This window comes from Populus alba, chromosome 2 (genome assembly GCF_005239225.2).
Source record: "Populus alba chromosome 2, ASM523922v2, whole genome shotgun sequence".
In the NCBI taxonomy this organism is placed as follows: Eukaryota; Viridiplantae; Streptophyta; class Magnoliopsida; order Malpighiales; family Salicaceae; genus Populus; species Populus alba.
Genome location: NC_133285.1, coordinates 16,161,281 through 16,184,386, shown reverse-complemented (window position 1 = coordinate 16,184,386; position 23,106 = coordinate 16,161,281). Strand labels below are relative to the sequence as shown.

The 23,106-nt window shown below is 32.0% G+C and overlaps 2 protein-coding genes across 4 annotated transcripts; both read right to left on the bottom strand.

The window, feature by feature from the left end:
* Nucleotides 1–2,987: 2,987 nt before the first annotated feature.
* Nucleotides 2,988–8,125, bottom strand: LOC118043985 (uncharacterized WD repeat-containing protein C2A9.03). Of its 3 annotated transcripts, none has more exons than XM_035052134.2 (10): nt 7,993–8,125; nt 7,451–7,623; nt 7,178–7,345; nt 7,003–7,089; nt 6,363–6,497; nt 6,084–6,194; nt 5,127–5,218; nt 4,940–5,045; nt 4,179–4,265; nt 2,988–3,593 (listed from the first exon to the last, which is right to left on the bottom strand). In XM_035052134.2, exons 2-10 carry the CDS (start codon nt 7,595–7,597, stop codon nt 3,180–3,182), a joined length of 1,347 nt encoding a protein of 448 aa, XP_034908025.1. In that variant the 5' UTR covers nt 7,598–7,623; nt 7,993–8,125; the 3' UTR covers nt 2,988–3,179. The 3 variants fall into 3 exon arrangements, with proteins under 3 accessions (XP_034908025.1, XP_034908021.1, XP_034908012.1); XM_035052130.2 differs by having other exon boundaries at nt 7,997–8,101; XM_035052121.2 differs by having other exon boundaries at nt 7,913–8,042.
* A 3,164-nt stretch (nt 8,126–11,289) lies between these two features.
* On the bottom strand, nt 11,290–22,206 carry LOC118043974 (fanconi-associated nuclease 1 homolog). Its single transcript, XM_035052101.2, has 15 exons — nt 21,979–22,206; nt 21,723–21,885; nt 20,923–21,566; nt 20,728–20,832; nt 19,777–20,041; nt 19,627–19,689; nt 18,188–18,262; nt 17,971–18,086; nt 15,982–16,052; nt 15,794–15,881; nt 15,549–15,689; nt 15,253–15,473; nt 13,281–13,554; nt 12,924–13,157; nt 11,290–12,094 (listed from the first exon to the last, which is right to left on the bottom strand). Exons 1-15 carry the CDS (start codon nt 22,096–22,098, stop codon nt 11,648–11,650), a joined length of 3,027 nt encoding a protein of 1,008 aa, XP_034907992.1. The 5' UTR covers nt 22,099–22,206; the 3' UTR covers nt 11,290–11,647.
* Between the last annotated feature and the right edge of the window lie 900 nt (nt 22,207–23,106).

Below are 23,106 nucleotides of genomic sequence, written 5' to 3'. Positions count from 1 at the left end.
AAAGTCATTGAGTCAACCGACCAAACATGTAACCTGAGTCATAAAACCAAGATAATCTTATAAAACGCAAACTAGAAAAACAATTATGAAACTTATTTCCCAATCAAACCATATTGAATTGTGAAATTAAAAAAAAAATCAACAAAAAAAAACATGAGTCAACCGGCTTAACCCACAACCTGAGTCATAAGACCATGATAAAAATATACAAAGCAAATAAAAATTAATTATGATATCCAATTCTCAACCAACTTGGCTTAACTTATTTGAAATATTAAATTAAAAAAAATAAAAAAGATAAAAAATAACTTCAGCCAACTTGGCTTAACTTCTCAAACGTTGGTTAGGAGATCGGAATAACTATAAAGAAAATTAAAAACAAAACTTATAAAGTTCATTTCTTAAGCAACCCGAAGTTGAAGGATAAAGTTTTTTTAAAAAAAAATATTTAATTAAAAAATGACCAAAAAATCGAGTTAACTTGGCTAACCAACAAAACTCATGACCTAAATCATAAGAATGTAATAACTTCATAAAAAAAATAAAAAATAATTATGAAGCTTCATTTTCAATCAACTTAATGTTAAATTATAAAGTTGAGAAAAAAATAATTTAAAACATGACAAAAATAACTTGAGTCAACATAACTAATATGCAAAACTCATGATCTGAGTTATGAGAATGAGATAATTTTTATAAAAAGTAAATCAAAATAAATTAATAAGTTTAATACCTAGTAAATTCAATATTGAATAATAAAATTAAAATAAAAAATTAAATTTTAAATTTTAAAAAATCCTAAAAAATTTTGAAGATAATTCATTGTATGCACTTTAATACATGTTAATAATATCTATCTTTATAAATTTGGATTTTTTTATATATAATTTTTTGAGGACTTTTCATTTTTGTATGTTTTTATATATTCATGTTTCTCTAGTGTGTAATTTTATTTTATTTTACTTTTTGAATGAGAAATAACCCACAAAATATATAAAAAATAATAATTTTGAAAATTTTAAAGCAACTTCAAAGTCGTAAAAAAAATCTAGAAACCATAAAAGCATTTAGAAAAGGAGTTTTGCAGGACGTGTAGTTTAGATTATTATGGGTTATTTCATTTTTTTTACGAATTTTTCAAAATAACTTCCAAGTATTATTAAACATCTAGATTTTTAAAAATTTTTCTACTCTCTAGGTTTTTCAAATTTTCTCATGTTTTTTTTAAATTAGTGTTTATTCTTAGACTTAAAAATTAAATTTGTAGGGGTAATTTTGTTAAAAAGAAGTGTTGAAAATACATAAGAAAGAAAACATATACAAATAAATAAGAATATATGAAAGAAAAAAAGAATTTAATAATAAATAAAATAAAATAATAAGAATAGATGAATCAAGTAACCTATATTATAATATAAATAATACAAGTGTATTAAAAAAAAAACAATAATATAAGTAAATTATTGAATTTGCTCAGGCTCCAAGTGTTCATTTCAAAGCAACATGGGCACTATTCACAAGATCCAAACTTTCTTCACGGGGATCCCTCTGTTCCTTCCCCGCCTTGCAGACAATCTTTCTGTCAACATGTGGGCTCCACTCCATCATATCATATCATATCATATCAATGTAGTGTGGGCTTAATTCTTTGTCCCATTTTATTGTTGATTGTTTATTAATATATGGATGAACTTTCTTAAATTTTTGGTTTTTTTTTTTTTTAATTAGGATTAGATGAAGTTTGAAGAGTTTTAAGTTATTTTCAGTTTAAAAATTTTAAATAATTAAATAGTGGGGTGTTAATTTTTTCACAAATATTTTTTTTTATGATATAAAACTCATACAAACTTTCCAAATTAATCTAGGACTTGTAAATTTAAAATTTATAATGTATTTTGAAACACGGTTAAAATTATATTCCTTAAAATTTTAATTATTTTTTGTTAAAAATTATGTTTTTATATTGTTTGTATTGAATTTAAAATTAATTTTTAAAAAATAAAAAAAATATATTATTTTAATATATTGTTAAATAAAAAATATTTTAAATTGTAACTGTTACTATAATTTTAAACAACTTATTAGACTAATCTAAATTGAAATAATAATAATAAAAAAAAAGAATGAGTTTGACCGATTAAATACTCCTATTAACCTGAATCACAATCACCTTGATGGAACTTGATCTAAACCTATAAAAAATCTCTTAACTTGTTTTTTTGGAGTCAAAATAACATTGTTTCAGCTTTTTCATTGTCAATTTTCATTGATTTAAGATTTGAGGTCAAGAATCCATTTGGTATATGGAAGAGTGCGACCGGTCCAAGTTCATGCTCCACTTGCAAGCTTATGCTTGGCAAAATTGATCCAATCATTCTTTCCATGCTATCCATACTCGGTTTTTTTTTTTCTTAATTGAAAATATCCTTCACTTTTTGTATTTGGACATTTTTTATATATCTTTCTATGAAAATAAATAAAATAAATAAAAATTATTTAGGAAGAGATAAAATTAAAGAGATTTTTTGTTTGGAGTTATTTTCCATCAATTATTTTTTAAATTAAATAAAATATTTAATTTTATAACTTCAAAATAGATAAAATAAAATAATAATAATAATATTTATGAAAGTAATTAATTATATTTAAAAGGTTAGAGAAAAGGAAGTCAAAGATTCGTTGAACTTTAAGATATACACAGGCTTTAACAATGAAAGGAACGATTTGAACTCTAGTCAAAGACAAGTGAAGGGAGAAAAAAAACAAAAGAATAAAGGGTTTTTTCCCCAAAAAAATGTCTGCTTGGGGATAGTACAGTTTGCTTTGAATTGCAAATCATAGTGTAAAAACTCCATCTTTTGATTCAAAATCCAGAGGGTCCACTGGGTTTGTCTCGAAATCTCACAAAATTAACTCAGAATCGAAAGAAACACGAAATAGATGGTCTTGCTGGTGGTAGAAGCTCAAATTAAGTAGGAAAAATGGAGTTGACGAAGACAGCATTCATTACATGTAATGATCAAAATGTTACTATACATGCTCTAAGGAAAGTTCTAGCCAAGAGTATCTTATTTTATCCTCATCTTTGATTTCATATCAGACCTAACGAGAAGAGTACAAAAAGGTGGGTACAAGCTTGAGCAGATGCTTAGTGAAGAAGAAGATGCTTTGATACACAATTACAAGTAGGAATCGAGATATCCATATGTATGCCTTTTGTTATACTGTAGCAAGCTCGCATAAGTACGGTCCCAGATTCCTATATACAAAGATTCATCATCTGGGCTGAGAGCTACTCCTGAAATCTCACCGAAGAAATCAATCTCTTGCCGTCTCCTGTAGTCATCCTGTGTGCTATAAACATGCACAAAATCTGCAGGTTCGGCTACATACATGAATTGGCCATCTGATGAAAAGCAGATTGATCGAACCGCACCCAAGTTTCCCTTGAGGATAGCAGTAGGCGACGATAACTTTCTTATATCCCACACTCGGCAAGTCTTGTCCTGATTCCCTGTGGCAAAAACACGTCCATCTGGGTGCCATGCTGATGCAAAAGAATAATCTAGGTGACCTTCCACAGTGGATACAGTCTGCAAAACATTACAATGATTATGATTTAAGAATGGCAACAAAAAACCAAGAACTACAAAGGTCCAGTCTAGAGAAACCACTGCAAGACCCTTGAATGTATCACATTGAAGGCAGGGATAATTGCTTCCAACATTCAAGGAATTATGAGCATGGAAGGTTATAATACTCTTCTGTAAATAATTTTCCAACTGGACATAACATAAAAAATAACACAGTTGACAGGGGCAAGTGGAGTATTGAGTGCTTTCCATTTAGTTTTTTATGCAGTTTACCTGTCTTGAAAACAACCAGTTCCTCCCCGGGAAAAATAGAAGCACAGGCAATTCGAATTTCAATTAGAGCTTGTTTCGGGTAGCAATGCAACCAGAGTTTCATGAAATTTTGATATTTGTTTTTGCTTCAATTTTTTTTTTCTTGTGTTTTTGAATTGTTTTGATGTGTTGATATCAAAAATGAATTTTTAAAAATAAAAAAATATATATTATTTTAATATATTTCCTAGTGAGAAACTTTGAAAAACTACCGCTACCACCTATCCTAAACACCCTTAAAAAAAAAGGCTTTAGATGGAAAACTTCTTGTACCTTCCCACTTTGTGAATCCACCAACAATCCATCCAAGTTATCTCCGACAACTGCTATTAGCCTCCGGTCAGGGCTCACTGATGTGTGCTGTAAACAAAAACAAGTTTAGTCATCAAATTGGAAGTTGAGAAAGGCATAGCAGTTATCAAGTTCCACAACAGACGACTAGATCAAGGACCTTAAGGGACACTTCAAAAACCTGCCTTGTTAACACCCAGCCTGGAACAGTTCACAATTGGGCAAAATTAATTGAATTTGAATTCATTGAACCCAATACATATGTTGGAAACTGAAATTACTTGGCATGAAATGAATTGACAGAGCCAAAATCAACCAAAACTGATTTGGCATGATTTGTCAATTCATTTGTGAATTGCATTGCAGCAATTGTTGATTCCTATTTTTTCACGCTAGTGCTAGCTCAGCTATTGCTCTTCCAAATAGTTTTGGATAGAGAATCCACATGCAATCTATTCAGTTTGGTTCATTTATAAACTACTCCACAAAGACTTCTAATGCATTTTGATTGTTTAATTTCTCCTTCCTCCTACAGTTATTGCACTTCCACCTATTGTGTATATGAAAAGAAATTGATGAGGAAAACTTGCTCCAGCTAGCAGTTCCCCTGTATGTGTTCCTTCCTAACTCTGAGTATTCATGTGGCAGTCACAGAGAAAGTTGTCCCCAATAAACAACAAAATCAACCAGAAAATGCATATTAGGCTTCTTGTAAGTTGCTACAAGTAATAAGGATAACTTACATTCACTGGCCAAGGGAAACGAAAGTGATTCAAAAGTTGAAATGTCTCCAAGTCATATTCTCTGAGACCACCATCATTGTTGGATGACATGAAATTGATTCCACCCCTGCAAAAGCAGTTCCAATATCAACCTGTAATCCCTGAAAACAATTTATGACACTGAGCAAATACAACACAATCTTACTACCTCATGCTGTCATATATCTCAATAGCATTCGTGATGGCATTGTCGTCATATGTAGTGCGGGTACAAAAGCTAACTCCTTTTTTATCCAAACGCTGCAGCAGATAAAATATCTGTTTAGAGAGAGTTTCATAAAAGATGTTTGAGCAGCATATTGGCCTTCTCATTATTCTGATTGTCATTTTATTTTATTTTTCCTGTTTGCGGAGCAGAGGATATTTGAAACCCAGAAAAAGTAGAGCTAAAAATTACATTTTCTGTTATCTTTCCAAAACCTCAGCACATAAATACAACATCAACAATTTCATCACTTCATCAACACAGACAAACTGTCAGTTGCAAGCATGAAGCATCAAATGGAAGCCATTCAGTATTACAAGACAGAGGACAACAGAAAGCCATTCCTAATCAATCTTTCATTAAGACATCACCACCAGAGCAGTCTTGATATAGTGTATAACTGCAATTTATCACCGTTCATTTAAGCTCTGGAAAATTGTATTTTCACAATTTCATCAACATCCTAATGGTGCTAAAGAGCAGACAAAGGAGTAGAACAGTGCATTGCTCAATCATACAGCATACTTCACATGCCCTCATGTGTGTTGAGGTTGATTATATCACAAGCAAGTTAGCTTAACTCGGCAAAAAGGTTCGGGATTATTAAGCATAAAGAAACCCATCCATATCTCAAGTTCATTCTGAATTGTTCATATTTAAGATTCCAACTTCAAATTTGAAAATTGGTGAATGGCATGTCCTAACATTGCTAAATTCTAGTAAGAGCACAGCGACCTGCTAATAATGCTAGGTTTAACCTTAAATGTCAGAACTATTACTTTTTTGGTTAGAGCAAATTAAAGAAAATTTGATGAGATGATAATGACCCATGTACAAGTGCATATCCTTGTGTGTCTGTGTGTGCATTCAAGAGAGAGGGTGTGGGGGGTATCAACTCACTTTGCAAGTAAGCTCTCCGTGGAAGCCCCCAGCAACAAGAAAATTATCTTTGACTGCTATGGTGCTGATTTGAGTTTGGGTGAAACCTTCTAACAAACTTCCAGCATGTTTCTGTATTAAAAAAAAAAAGTTAATAGGGGGGAAAAGAACCAGAATGGTAAAATATATACAGGCTGACAAGGACCTTTTCTCAGAAACATAAGAGGTCTCATTCATATCATACTTTGACATACAGACTTGTTATCAACTGTGAAGCCAACATGGAAATAAACATAGTACCTCAGAAGGGGCTACATGTCCTGCAAAATCGATGACCTCAGACAAATTGCCAGATATGGATGACCAGTGCATGACTGAATAATTAGACATAAGATATACATCATGCTTCGAAGTGGCCCAGACCAAGTTCCTGAGCTGCATAACCATAACACAACAAAAGGCTATCAAGAGTCATGTGGGCGATATAACTAGCAGAAGTAAATGAAGTCAGCTAACATGCAATTTGGATTGAAAGGAAACTTGCTACTACACGCAGTCCAAAGAAACAAATCAACAGAGTCACTTTATAAACATGGAAACAAATGGTTGCAAACTAACACCTTAACATTTAAGAGTAGAAGTCCTAAAACTAAATATACGACTAGCAACATTTACGCACTTGCTACTACACGCAGTCCAAAGAAACAAATCAACAGAGTCACTTTATAAACATGGAAAACAAATGGTTGCAAACTAACACCTTAACATTTAAGAGTAGAAGTCCTAAAACTAAATATACGACTAGTAACTTTTACGCACTCTTTCCCTATTCCAGAACGTTGTGTCAAGACAAGCATGAACACAAACGACATGGTGCTGACATAAACTATTACATAAAATAAACTGCTATCCAAACACAGAAGTTGCAAAATCCACCAACCTGAAAATGAAGAATGGTGGGCTTAACCGATCTAGTATTATAAAAGAACTCATAGTAATGGCCACCCTTCTCCATTTGTTTGCACTCCTACAACAACCAAGTACAAGAATCATAACAAATTTCTAAACCCAGAAAGCAAATTAACAATTACCAATATAAATTAGTATTAAAGTACCTTATCGACAGCTTCGCCGGATAAGGGGATGTTCTCATAATTCTTGTACTGCTCAAGCCTCGTAGATCTGTAATTTTCCCTGCTTATATTCAATCTTTCCCAGGGAATACCCTGTATGTCCTGCCCGTTTCTGGCTTGCCCAGATGATGTATCCGTAACCTTGGTAATCTGGTCATTATTATTATTATTATTTACCAAAAAATAAATTAATTTTATAAACTTTCCATCTAAACTCAAAAAAAAAAAAAAAAAAACAAAATTGAGAATAAATACCAACTCGTATTCATCAGCTTCAACATCTTCTACACCACCAGCGGCGGCGGCGGCGGCTGCTCCTCCATCCATTTCCTCAACGAAATCAACCATTTCTGCCTCTTCCGCCATGTAATTCATTTCTTCTAACCGCTGGTAGTATGACATATACTATTTATCTATTTATATATTGTCTGTTCCAAAAATCAAAATCAAAATCAACTTCCAAGACAATAATTATCAATTGTCTTTGTAATTATAATATATATATTAGCTATATTCATGGAATATTTTAAAAAAATCCAACTCAAGGAATAACTAAAAAATATTTGACAATTTCAAGGATTAATTTACAGTAATAGATTATTAAGATTAACCAAAAATAAAATCTATTTAGCACCCAAAAAAAGGAAGAAAAATAAATTAAAATTACAAAAAAAAAATCATGGGAAATAAGTTAACAACTAACTGTTACTAACTTACTCGAGAAAAATTTAAAGAGAGAGAGAGAGAGAGAGACACAAGAAGAAGAAGGACGAGAAGAAGGGAAGGGATTCGCTTACGCACACAGATTGTAAAGAGGAGAGGAAATTAATTTTTTTTTTAAAAAGAAGGGGTTATGATTGTTATTATATAGGGTTAAGTGAAGTCACTCTGTTTAAAGGGTTCATAATATATATAGCCACACACTTAGATGGATGTCCCAAGCGACGCCACAGGCAGCAGCATTTTCTTTTTAACCTGAAAAAAAAAAAAATTGAGACAATAAGAGAAATTTTATAATTATGTTAAATTTTGATTAAGTTAATAATATGATAAAAAAATAGCAATAATAATAAATAATTTTTTAAAAAAAATATATTGTCTTGAGTTAAGTTAAATTAACATGCAAAACTTATGACTTAACATATGAGATTGGGATATACATATAAAAGAATGATATCAATAAAAATCAATTTAAAAAAGGACTGGAAAAAAAAATCTAAGGTAACCTGTCAAAATATTTCAAACTTGTAACCTTAAAAGCTAACAAAATTTTGATCAATAAAATACTAAGAGATGAAATAAAAAAAATTAAAAACAAAATAAATAAAAATTAAAAGAATAAAAACCAAATATGATATACAATCAAATAAATAAAAATACTAAGAGATGTAATTAAAAAATATATATATAATTAAGAAAATAAAGTATATAATTCAGTTGAGAGAACAATTAAAAAAATCAAAAGAATAAAAATATGAATCAAAATCTAAAAACTGAAAAAACCAAAGGAGGATTAAATCGAAAAGAAAATTCTATTGCACGGAGAATCTAAAATAAAAAAATAAAAATAAAAAAAATAAGCATTAAATTTGAAAGAAAAATAAATCAAAATGATGCTTCAAAAATATATTGAGGTTGACTCTAAAACTAAGAAAGAAAGAGAAAAGAAAGGAGAAAAAAAAGAAATGACCACTAACACAAAACTCAACATATTTTTTCTACACATGCCATCCAAAAATGAAGACGATATTGTGAGGGTTAAAACATTGTTATTGAAGATAGAGTTTGACCACCAAAACACGTCATCCAAAAATACTAAGAGAATCCATGTGTGTTTATGTGAATACTATGCATAACTCGCTTATTCAGACTAAATAATATTTTATTTATGTTAAATACTTTATAATAACAAAAAAAAAAACCTTTAGGCCTATGGAGAGACAATTCTCATCTAAGGGTTTTATGGTAATTATACTAACCCTTCGCTTCAGTGTTTTTTTTTTTTTTTTTGCCTCCAAGGTCATAATAGTCATTTTAATGGTTACCAAACAACAAAAATAATATTATACCCGCGTTGCCAAGTCCATTTACATGTTGCTGCCAAGAACAAAATAGTTATTTCATTGTTCCAATTTATAATAGTACTAAATTTAGAAGCACACTTATAAAACTGTACCGTTCCAACATATTGATTTGGGATCTCATGTCTAAATTGATTTGGGTTAAAAAAATTTAGAGAATGAAAAATATTCGGTTGACTCAATCAGAAATTCAATTCCAGATCCTTATCATATTCAAAACTTATCACCTAATTCATTAATTTTTTATAAAAATATTTAGTTAGAACAATATTATTTTAATCTTTCGTAATTGAAAAGGCACGACTCCGTTGTCGTTTCAAACCAACCCAAATTTTATAATTATATATAAAAAAATGAATAATACCAGGAAAATAAATAAATATAAGTGTGTCCCGCAAATAAAAAGCAAAATATGCGTGTGTGACGCCCATTCCTGTTCTTATTATTAAGGGGTAAAAAAAGAAGGAAAAAAAAAAAAAAAACCCTCACTATGTTCAAGCTCTCGAATAACATCAAACAATGGAACCCAACTGAAAATTTAGACAAAACTAGTGAATGATCGTCGTTTTGAAACCCGGTAAAAAGTTATCACACTAAAAAATTGTGTTTTATGTTTTTTTTTTATTTATTGTTGGCTACTAGGCAAGTATTGAATGAGATCTTAGTTTTTTAAATTCGATAGAATATGTCATTGGCTCTACCTTTAAAAAATAAATTAATAGAAAAATTGTTCTAATCTCATTTTTAATTAGAAAAACTCTTTATTTTTTATGACCAAGAGCTTGTGACAATTCAAATTTTGTGGTTGACGATTATGAAATTTATTCATTACTCTAGAGAGGGTGATTTCTTGGTTTTTTTTTCTTCATTTCTTATTTTTTAAAAGCTTGAAGTAGCTAGTTTGCACTCATGATTGAATATTTGCGTTTAAAATGCACAATATGATTGAAAAATATACCCCTCTATTTTTCTATTGCCTCGAAAAATCAGATCTTCCCAAGTGCCTTTTAAGCTTATAAAAAGAATGGTATAACATGCGTTTAACAAATAAATATATTACTCTAGAGAGGTTTGATTGAGAATAAAAAATTTTGAATACATACAAAACTTGGTTGGTTTTTAAAATTGATTTTTCTTACAATTAACATAAATAATTTTTCTTGTTATTATTAAATTTAGTTAGATAAACTAACTTGAAATCTAGTATATCTTTATTATATTTTAATAAAACTTGACATAGAGTTTGCCATTAACTTTTATTTTTTTAAAATAATATTATTTTGATTTTTTTTTAAAATTATCCCTTAAATTAACTTGAGTTAATCCAATAAATAAAGAGCAGAGTTGAGATTAATAACCTGATTTTTTGTGTCTTGATAAAATTGAAGATCACAAAACACTAGTGGGATTCATTTTATAGGTAAAGGTGAGGGACATAGTGAACAGCCTGATTTCCCATCATGGCGGGCAGTGATCTTCAAGCACATAAAAAGAGTTAATGAGGTAATGGAATTATTACATATGGTTGTGTAAGCCACATTGCATACATATAAAATGATATATCTAAGTTGCCTTCCTCATGCTTCCATGCATAATAAAAAAAATTATAGAAACCCACACCCATCATCATCACCATACACATTCTTGTTGATGGAGACTTCTAGAGAAGCTAACTTTGAGAATTTCTAAAAGCAATCGTCTTCTATTTGAAAATTATATTTTTTTATTTAAAATTAATTTTTTTTTATGTTTTTAAATTCTTTTAATATAATAATATTAAAAATACTTTTTTAAAAAATAATAATAAAATATTATTTTAATATATTTTTAAATAAAATATATTTTAAATCATAATTATTATCATATTGTCAACCTCGAAGGCTTCAACACCACAAAATAAAAACCAAAACCCATGAGATGCCAAGATAATGAAAGAAAAACCCTAACCACCATCCTACTTAGCTAGCGTGGACACTTGTACTCTTATGTTCACATTAGTAGCTAATGTCATCATTACATCAACATGTACATTATGTAACGTCAAAAATATGTCTCCTTTTTGCTACAAAACAATTATGAGCATCTCGATAGTAGTAAGTATTGATTAACATATAAAAATATAAAAAAATTATTTAAAAAATATAAAAAAATTATTTTTTAATAAAAAAATTCATTTTTTTGTAAAATGTTGTTTGGGCTGCTTTCCTAAACGGCAATTTCCTAATTGAGGCCCTCCCCTGGAAACTTTATGCGTTGAAGTAGACAATAATTGCAAGTGAAGCCATCTGTATGATACTCCATCAACTGGCTTCTGTAAGCTTCTGCAAGTATCCTTGCATGTCCGAACAGTCTTACGAGCACCAGCTTGTCATCACGTGGATAATGGCATAATGTTTACTTTACACACTTCAGTGTTGAACCCACAATCCATTAGTAGCAGCAACCATGCTCGTTGCTGCTCAGAGAGGCAATCCCTGGGGCCTTTAACTTCGACAAGCTTGGCTTCACCTTTGTATTCTCCATGGAAGCGCCACAGCAACAAATCTGGCATTCCACTGGACCAGCTCCGATAATCTTGAGCAAGGTGGCGGCAGAGAGAGGCCAAACAAGGGCCTCCAACGCAGGTAACAGCGGCTCGAAGTTCCGGGAGAGAATGCCGGTCCCAATTAACACCCCTACAAGCTGTTCCTGAATACAATTCCCATGATGTGATGAGGATCATCTCCGCCATGCCATCATAAATTTTCTGCAACTGGGATTCTATAAGGTTCTTTCTTGCTGGATAGAAGTTATCGGTCTCTAAATCCAAGGGAGCAGTCTGCAAAATAAAATAAAAAATATATATATTTTTCTAAATTCTATAAAAATAGGCAAAAGTTGGAGTCAAGCAACAAAATACACAGAACAAAAGGGAAAAACAGATGAAGAATTGAGTAACAAATACACTGAAACTACATTGAGAAGAAGCTCTTAGTGTCTGCTTAAGAATGTGGTAGAGATTGTTTTTTAAAATGTTTTTCGCTTGAAAACACATCAAAATTATGTTTTTTTCATTTTTTTAAATTTATTTTTGATATCAGCATTCAAAATAATCCCAAAACATATAAAATAATAATTAATTTGAAGATAAAAAAAATTTCAAACATTTTCAAAACAACCATGGAAATGGAAGTCAAAACTTAACAAATATTCATAAGTTCTCGTAAGGTTTTATTTTGTTTTAGAAATTCATTTTCAATAAATCATTATATAATGAAAATCTTGAACATAAAACTAAATGATTAAAAATAAAAGAAATCTGCAGGGAAACTTGAACTGTCTTGTTCCCCCCGACTAGGGAAACCTGATGCCGGCCCTATTATTGATGGGGTGGGGGGGGGGGGGGGGGCTAGACCCACTTCCAACCCCACTACCATTTCTAAACTTCTCTTCCACAATCGCAATAGTTTTTTTAAAATATCTTCAATACAACAATGACAAGACTATTCTGATAGACTGATGATGGGGCAGCAGCTGTTAACAACAGTATAACTTGTGCATTATGATAGGCTAGTTGTCTACCATGAAGTTTTGAGCATCAATATTTTGCAGCCAAACATGCCAAAACCCAAAAGATGAGAATTTTACAGCTTAAATACAAGCCATACCTGAAATCTGTTGCGGAAGACATTTGGAAAATCAGAAAATATAATGTCCCACATAAGAAGCGCAAAAATTGTTAACCAAATTCCACTCTCTGTATGAACACCCTGCCATCCACCACCTTCACCAGCATAATACTGTAAAGCAAGCTGCTCAACTCCGCATTGTGCCCCATCTTCTCCATAGAATCTGCTCTTTATTCCAGCTTCACAGTTCAAAGGTCTTCCTTGAATATGAACCTATATTAACAGTGGGAATTTGTAAAACAGAACATTGTTGGATGATGGCATATTTTGAGTTATTAACATTGAACTTCAAGTTCACTAGCATCCCAAATCTGAAAGAATCACCCAATCAGTTACCTCTCTGATCTTCCTCTTGATAAACAATGAGAAACTAGGAACTTTCCAGCGCCTTGGTGGTTTTCCCAGGCGAAGAGCACGCCTTTGCAATGCCATTCTTGAACCAGCACGTACCCATGGATCCAGTAACCCATCTTCAGCAACTAAAAGGCTCTCATTGGGACAACCCATGTGCTCCAAATCAATAGACAATCTCAGTGTCCAGTTCCCCCTTCTTCCATCACAAGTGAAAATAAAAAGCAACCTCTTCAACAAATTAATTGCATCCTTGTACCTGAAGAGAACTTCAGTTCATTTAGACATATTTCATGTAAATGCACATAATGCAGCACCGTTTTCATGATACTCTAATTGTCTTATTTAATAATTCACATGATACTACAAACAAAACAGATTTTGACTTGCAGAGTAATCAACAGGAGAACATGAGGGTGCATTTGCACTTCCATTACCAAGAACTATTTCCTTAAACACAAACAGAAGAGAGATGCCTTGCTCAAAATAATACAACTGTCCTTAAATGGATATACATTATTATACAGCTGAACAACAATTTTGTTACCAAAAAATTCTGTGCAAATAGATTTTTGGCTTTGACCATAGCACCCACCAAATTTGATTCTGAAAACCAGGATAAAATCTTTCTGTAAGACATTTGTATCAAAAAGGAAAAGAAAAAATCCATTGTTTACACAAGAAAATGCTTTGCAGAATTAGAGCAGGAATCATCCAACATCAGATTGCCATTGACCAATCAGCACCCCTTCCAACATCCTAAAAGGATATCCACAAATATACTCTGAAGCAACTTTTCATTCTTTGACTGTTCTTTCTGCTCTTGGTATATGATTTAGAACAGTGCTAATCAACCCCAGGAAGCAAAACAACAAATTGGATGAAAAGAGCAAAAGAGAGAAAAGAGATGCATTGTACAGCCGCCAAAACCACCAGCACAATCGTCATTGCTGCCACATCTTTTCCACTTTCCCATCAATTAGCAAGTATATTGAAGGGCTTTTTGGTTAAAAGAAATTATTTAAAATGGTTGAAAATGATGGTTGATTTTTCTGGTCTGCATCTATCTTATGAGTTTTAGATTTGAAATATGGTGTAGGAGCCTTTGATGGTGGAAAATAATTTCTGAGGCGGCTTTTGTACCTTACCTTAAAAATGCAGCAACAAGTTTCTGAGCACAAAATATCAATGTAGCACTGACACAGCTAACTTCAATAATATCTATGAGGTTTCTAGTTCAAAAAATGTAGGAGAACTGACATTGCACAAGCACACGATCAACTTTATTTATTTGGAATCAATATCAGTCACTTGAAAGACCAAAGTAGTCACAATGGTTTTTCCAGAATGAATTTATACATGTATAAACAAGCATATATAAATTCTACCACATGATCATGCATAGTTACCCACCATACTGATTTGATATGCATGAATTTATACATGTATCAACAAGCAAATATAAATTCTATCACATGATCATGCATAGTTACCCATCGTACTGATTTGATATGCATAATTTCCTCGTAACTTAAAAAAAAAAGATCATTCAGAACTCAGAAGTATCTCAACTTTACTAAATTTCACTTGCAAAGAAAACATATGCTGCAGAATGAACTGCTTCTGAAATTTGCAAAGACACTATAAGGGGCGGGCGGGTGGAGCCAAGAACTTCCCTGTGTTGTTTGGGGGAAGGGATGAAAACTTATTATATTTCTTTATTTTGATGTCTATAGGGATGAGACCATTCATTTGAATAAAAAAAAGTTAAAATGGTAGAAACATGAAGAGAATAAAAAGTGCTGCCCAGCAAGAGGAGTGGGCACTCATGATTTTCTATACAATAAAATAAATAAAAAGAAAAAAAGCAAGTTTGCAAATCTTAAAATAAAGAGAGAAACAATCCAATTGCACTACAAAATTTCATAAACGCCAGGCTAAATTATAAATTATGTACCTCCGCTCGTGCTCAAGAAAAGAAACTCCTAGAAAGACCACTTTAGAGTATACCCAGGATGCTGAAAAGCATGAGAAAAAAGCAGTCACTAATTCAGAGGCTGTTGAGTGACTTGCTTTAGTATGAGACATACGAGACTCAGCTATCTTTATGCATCTAAGTACTGATTCACTTTTGTTTTCATCAAGAGATTCATCCATCATTTGTGCCACTTCAATTGCCTGTAAAACATGAAGTGTTAATGAAGGTAAAAAGCAGCAAGACTTTAAAGGCAAATTCTCATAGAAATATAGCACCTCTTCATAAGCTATAAGGTCACTTCGAGCTGAGAAAATTTGTTCCGATATTATGCAGTGGTATGCTGGATACTTGATGATGCCCAAATCAACTAGTAGGAATGCTGAAAGATCCTGCTCTCCATTCAGGAAGAAAAGTCTCTGCATAGGAATGAAATTCAAAGAACACCTTAGTTGTAAACCAGATCAACATCCTTGTCTTATTTCCACCATGACTAACTCAAGCAATGGAAAGTAAAGAACACCTCAGTGCGCCAGATAAGGGACTCAGCTTTTGAAGATATCTTAATACAAATTCCTGTTCTATCCAAAATAGCAATCGGTAGGAATGGGCTGGCAAGATCAAAATCAACATGAAAGATATTAATTGCGATACTCATTGACACACCAAGAGGAGAAGCACATCATCTAACAGAAAAAAGAATATTAATACCATACTCCATCTTCATAGGATGAAAAAACAGATGCAATAAGATCCTGTTTTCTTGTAGCACGAGTACCATTCTGAAGCCTCAATAAAGCACAGAAAATTACAAAGAAGTTCCATCAGAGAAACAAGAAGAGCATATTGCATCATTATAAGAATTTTTAATATAAAAAAAGATTGTGTTGCCTCCATGTACTGATTTACAGCCGCAATTAAACATGGGTTTTATTTTTTAGGACATAATTATCATGCACACTTCATTTAAATATCCAAATTACAGAATAGGGAAATCACATAACAGAAGTAAAAGCTGTGAACCTGTAACCCTCCATGAATTTGTCACTTCCTATCCCCATAAGATATTCAAGCCTCTTAAAAAGCAAACATAAGGAACCATCTGAAGACCTAGATCAATATATTTCTTAAAGTTAGTTTGTCTACATGAAATTTAAAACCATGACATTTTACTCTCAATTTCTCTTTGCTTTCCCTCCATTTGAAGCCTTTCGAATTTGAGCACATTGCCTCTAGCATGGAAGCATAAATGGCATAAGGAAGTGCAGCCTTTGAAATTTTCCATCTAGGTGCAAACATGCAGAACTGTGGCAATATTTATAGTGCTCTAAGGCATTTCTTTGATGATTCATCTTCAGACACAGTTCAAGAACACTTTCTAAAACAGATGTTCATGATGTGTCAAATAAGTCAATTGTCCATTATGTACTGTAGACTTAATCAGGAAAGGACTACTATTTTGTTTGCTTAGTTGAATGTCATAGGACACATGCTTATTTAGCGAACCACATCACAGAATTGACTGATGAATACTGAAATTATTGACTGTAGTTTAGTATTTAGTACCATTCCAAACATGAAATCAGTCATATTGTAGAATATTCACTCACAAATACATTTTGATTAATTCATTTTTTTATTTTACATTCTGGAAAAGATCAAACCATGAAAGACACTTTAGATGAGAAGTAGATTGGTAAAGCTATAAACCAAGAAAAAGAATGGGAACTGAGACTTTGAAATGTTCAATAAACAGCACAAGAGAACTTCATAAATCATGGATTATGTTAACTTTTTAGAAAAGACCTGATCATGTGTGTGCAAGCAAAAATCAATTAAGGACCAAGGAAGCACTGTATTTGTTGAGTTTGTCTGTTTTTAACATTCTTTTGTGCATAAAAGGATAAAGTCTTGATCATCAAGCATGTAAAAGATGTTTGATCCGTATCTGTCGACAGAAAATCTCACTGTGTAGTCATCCAAAGCCAAATTTGTTTTTCTAAAGTAGTAAGAGATTTGCTAAACTAGTACAAGATTTTCTGCTAGTAAGCAAGAGAATGCATTACGACCTTGTTTTTCTAAAATAGTAAATTATAAAATAAATAATAATAGTAGTAGTAACAATATTTTTTTAGCTACAAGCTCTAGTATCCTATAAAACTTCAAAGAACCTATAATATGAGTTCAAGAAACAAAATGTAAAGAAACCTTTTTTTTTAACATTTGTGCATAGGACCCTCTTTGTGGGACGGAGTGACTACAATTGTGGGAAAAAAAATATAGACTACTAAAAATTAGAATCACAATTGTACTTCTGGAATCTACTATGACATTGCAAATTCATAACCATGACACAGAGAAATCTTTTATGGATCAACAAGCAGCATCTGTAGCTAGAAAATTGATAAATAAAACTAAGTGTACCAATGGCTCACTTCTTCTTGTACAAGGAAGTAGACTAGAGTTTTCAATGGGCCTGGGAGCATACCTATGTAGCACGCACTAATGGTGTGGGAGTTATAGAGAAACACTTAATCTCTAGTTGAGTGTGTTTAGTATTAAATACTGCTCTTCAGCAATACTTCTCCAACACATTACACAACAACATATGCCTGATGCCCTTGTCAGAAATCAATGCTTATGCAACAGTGGAAATAGGATTAGGTCAAGTACTTTGGAAAATATGATACAAATGCAAACCTTGGACATGGATGCAATTTCACGTAGCTCAGACACGGTGAGTAAATTCAAAATCTTTTCCATGTAATTCTCTTGTAGTTCATCCACTCCTTTAAAGGAGCACATATAACCCATTGCTGATATGACAAGAAAGGAAAAAAAAAACCTTGCCATCAAAAGCCACATTCAGAAATTCAATATTAAGTTATAGAAAAAATTATAAAAATAGTTTAAATACCAGAAAGATCCTTGATAGCCTGCTGAGAATCGGCAACTTCTGGGTATGAAATATTGGACATCCGAAACCATGGTCCTAAAATAAGAATAGCAAAATGCATGTTATAGTATTGGGGATGGATATCTAAATTTACATTTACCGTAAGAAGGTGATTTATTAGAGTGTAAGTATATATGTGGAGACAATGTCAATATTTAAACCAATAGGCAGGTAGAGAAATAAGATAGTTTCAAGCACTTCCACCAGCAACAATGATTAAAGAAAACCTTCATTATGAGAAAATGAGAAGTTACAGTGGTCACTCAAATTGTTATCTCATCCTAAAAGCCAATATACCTAAATTTCATTTACTCTATGTACAAGCACTTAGTTAAGTCAAGAAAGAACTAAGCCAACACATTAATATCTTCTCTCTTATAAGCCAAAAATACAAACCAAATAAAAGAACTCTTACCACAGTTGAATACATCATAAAAACGAGCATAGCAATATATTTTTTATTTTTTTTCCCTCTCCTTTGCTGCCTTGATATGTGGCACAGAGTCCACTACTTGTTCAAACTAAATCAGCTCCTTGAAAAATCATTGCTGGCTTTCCTTAAAAGCTTGGCAACAACAAGAAAGATGGACGCAATGACATACTCTTGGGTCCCACTTATACAAGACATTAACAAATCTCAATAAAGAAACCATTTGTTTGATTTTCTTGAATTTCAAGGCCTAATATAAATATATCTGTTTAAATTACTATAACCAAACTTCCCAGAGAAGCCACAAATTCCCAAGTTTATGAGACAAGCCATGAAACCACTGAGCATAATTGTTAGAGGATTGACCTTGACCATACAAAAGTCTCAATCCTTAGGCCATTGGTTCAAGGTTTGTGCTTGTGAAATCGATGAAATTTACCAGTTCAATTGCTCAAGCAATTAAATTTAAAACATGGCCTAGCCAAGGGTCCAATTCATCATATTTTTGTTCAAACATCCAACTTGGGCAATGTTTAACAACTCCATCACAGTGCTTTAAAGTGACCCATGCAGGTTTTATCTTTGAGGTTCATTTAAGCACCACTAGTAAAGAGCACGGTGCTTTTATATGCATCACCAAAAGAGAACAAAATAAAGAATTTCTAGGTCCTTCCTTTTATCTGGGAAGACCGGAAAAAAAAAAAAGAGTAGGGGGAGAGAGAAAAGAGATGAAATTCGCATTTACTGGGTTCTGGGTAGAGTATGGTAAATATTGTTTTTCATATTATGAAAATTTTCCAATCATCATCACCCAAGAAGTTATGCTTTGAAGGCTCAAACCTTAAAAACTCCTTGTTCTTGTGGTGCAGATAACTTCCCATTCTAGTTGTTCTCATAATTGTCAGCTTGCCTATTAATCCAGGTCTTGGTTTCTCTATAGTATAAATTTTTGACAAGATAAAAAAATAACCTTTACGTGTATAGAGCCGAACAAAAAGCCTCTGACTGTCATCTGATAGAGAAATAAATGATTCTGTTGATAAATAACAATGAAATAGTTAGAAATTATAAAGAAGAGAAGAAAGTGATGAAGTATTAAACTAGATAGCAGAGTTTATACCTAAAAACATTTTTTCATCATTGGTGAAAAGATGGGGATTACTTTTTAAAACCTCTTGTATCAACACCCAAAAGTTTTGTTGATATTTCGTCATACTAGGCGGATAATTCTTGGCAGATTCAGCCACATGAAGAACATCTTTCCATGAACATGTGAAGTCCTCAATTTCAGTATGGTCTTTATTGCTTTGTAACATAACTTCGCAACATTCAATTTGAATGGGAACAACATCAAGATAATGTTTTGGAACAGAAGTTATGCATCCCTGCAAAACAATCCTGATGGGATTATAATTGTTTGGGAGTGGCAACCATTCATCATGTTCTCATTTGATTTGAACAAACACATGATAGTAAGATTAGGTTTGGTCAGGAGTAAACAGACATAAAAGTAACAATGGTAACTATTCATCATGTTTTGTGCACAATTCTGAGAGCAACAAATATTGAGCAGGAACTTCTTTCCTTGGGGTCAGGGGCAATTAATTCTCTCTTTAAGAAAACAAATTTTCAGATATATATACTTGAACAATTTTTAGTTCTTCTGTTTACCTTGAGTAAAAATTTAACTTTGAAAACTTTCACAACACAGCAGTACTAATTACCCTTGCTAAATTACTTCAATATATATATATATATATATATTGAAAACAATCCATAAATGTAGACAGAGTCAATAGGACAGGTAAAATATATCAGCAAACTATGCATCATCATATTGGAGGGGGGGGGGTGTTAAAAGAAGCACTGGCACTTCTTTCTGTATCACTTATTGATCAGTGCATATTTATCAATATCTACACCAAGATTCAAGAATAGATTCAATGGCAAGAAAATAAGTGAAGTGACACCCATCCTTTGATTTCTTTACACTACTTTAATCAAACACAATCTAGAATTCAAACATACAAGTTTGGATAGAATTATTTTCACAAATTAAGAACTATATTACCTTAAAGGTCAGTGAGTGCTTATCAATTAGAGGAGACAAATATTGAGCTAATTCTCGGGGGAGATAACCCAGCACTTTACAGCATCTGGAATCTGCCAAAAGAACCTGAATCAAAATGACCACATGATTTAACATTAAAACTAATCTATAAAAAACTGAAATTCAAGGAAAAACCAAAGCAGAAATGAGATATACCTGGATAGCATTGGGATCTTTGGCATTATCAGTCTCTCTCAAAAGACAGATGTTTGCACCAAGATTTAATTCCTTTTCAACACTAAATCTACGTCCAACAATGAAGGTTTCAAGAAACACCCCTGATATGTCACCCACAGGTACAGCCTCAATAGATTTCATGACCTCACTTCTCAAATTCAACAAAGAGGGATCAACTTGGCCATTGATCCGATCATCATCAATCAGTTTTTGCTTCATAGTCGAACCACCAGCACTAGTTCCTAAAGCAGTCTCCCCTGATATGTCATCCACAGTTACTGCCTCAATACATTTCGTGACCTCACTTCTCAAATTCAACAAAGAGGAATCAACTCGGCTGTTGATCCCATCGTCATCAATCAGTTTTTGTTTCATAGGTGAACCATCCATGCTAGTTCCTAAAACAGCCTCCCCCATTGGAACCAATGTGCCTAAATTACCTTCAATTTCATCAACTGCAGTAGAATTGTCAAAACCAACTGCCGCGTCCTCCTGTACATTTCCTGTTCCCAACTTCTTTACATCACTAGACCTGCTACACACCATTGGTTGTGAGCAGAAGTTGAGTTGGAAGAGGGTGCGCTGCGTCAATTTCCGTTTGGTTCCTCTAGTTAGGCATGCATCTAGAAACACCAATAAATAACAAAACAATAAAAAAATCATAAGCCCTTAACGCAATGACAATATTTGGTACCTAGCAATTTCGAATAGTATCTCTATCTCATTTAAGTAATTAAACCTAATAATAAACGACCTTAATTAAAAAAAAAAATCTATACCTAAATGAGAGTTGATGATGTGGTCTTGAGCAGCAAGTTTAGAGGAACAAACAGGGCAAGTTACCCAATCTGAAGACTGCGGTGATTTGGATTTCTGTTCACTCTCCATTGACATTATTATTACATCTTCATTTTCATCCCTTTTTCCCACACTCAAAGGCGTCTGAGAGAAGAAATTAAAAGATTGAAATAACAAATCAAAATAAATAATAAAGAAAATCATAATCGGTGAGGTGAGGTGATGTGCAAGGAGTACCTGAGGAGGGTGAGAGTGAGAGAAAATGGAAGTGGAATCGGAAAGAAGAAATTTACGATTGGGGAGGAATCTTCGGCGCTTACCAACCAATCGGATCAAGCTCTCCCGTCCCCTCAACATTTCCTCCCCCTCTCCTCCTGCTTCTGCTAGGCTAGGGTAAGCAGTGACCGAGGAAAAAATAAACTTTCCATTTGTTTATCTTCTCGTCCCGCCAAGCTGGGTTTTAATTTGGTGTGATGCCTAGTTTCGGCTTTAACTCTTTTTGTGCCGTTAGATTTAGCATCAGATTGGAATTGCATTCCATTCTAAGCGACTTTTTTAAAAAATTAATTTCTTTTAAAAAATATTTTTTAAATTTTTTTAATATATTAATATTAAAAATAATTTTTTAAAATAAAAAAAATATATTTTCATACATTTTAAAATAAAAAATACTTAAAAAAACCGTATTTTCAAATAACCATTTAATACCCTAATTAAAGTTAATTGTATTGGATTAGTCACTCTAAAATGCAATATAATTAAATAGCTTTTTTACCATTATTAATCATATATTTATTTATGTATTATATGGTTTTTTAAAAAAAATTTCTAATTTAATTAAATTTTTTCTCAAAAAAATATGGTATTTTCAAGGCTATTATAAAATGAAAGATATAAGAATCTATAAGAAGTTGGATTTGAACAATACCTTATAAATTAAGTCATTTGAAACGGTTGTATATCTTATAATGTACAAGTCAATTTAATTATGAGATGGGAGTTTGGTGAGATTGTGCGTAATTAAGTCATTTGAAACGGTTGTATATCTTATAATGTACAAGTCAATTTAATTATGAGATGGGAGTTTGGTGAGATTGTGCGTGTATGTGTTTTTGGTTGCATAGAATATTTAAGTTTGAGAAAAGATATTATTTGGAAATGTTGTGGATATTAAGTTTTTAATTTTTGTTTTTATTAAAAATTAATATTTTTTTGTGTTTTGGATTTTGATACGTCGATTTTAAAATTAATTTTTTAAAAATAAAAAAAATATTATTTTAATGTATTTCGATATAAAAAATACTTTAAAAACAACTACAATCACACTTTAAACATGCTTAACTTATCTTTTTTATTTTTTATTTT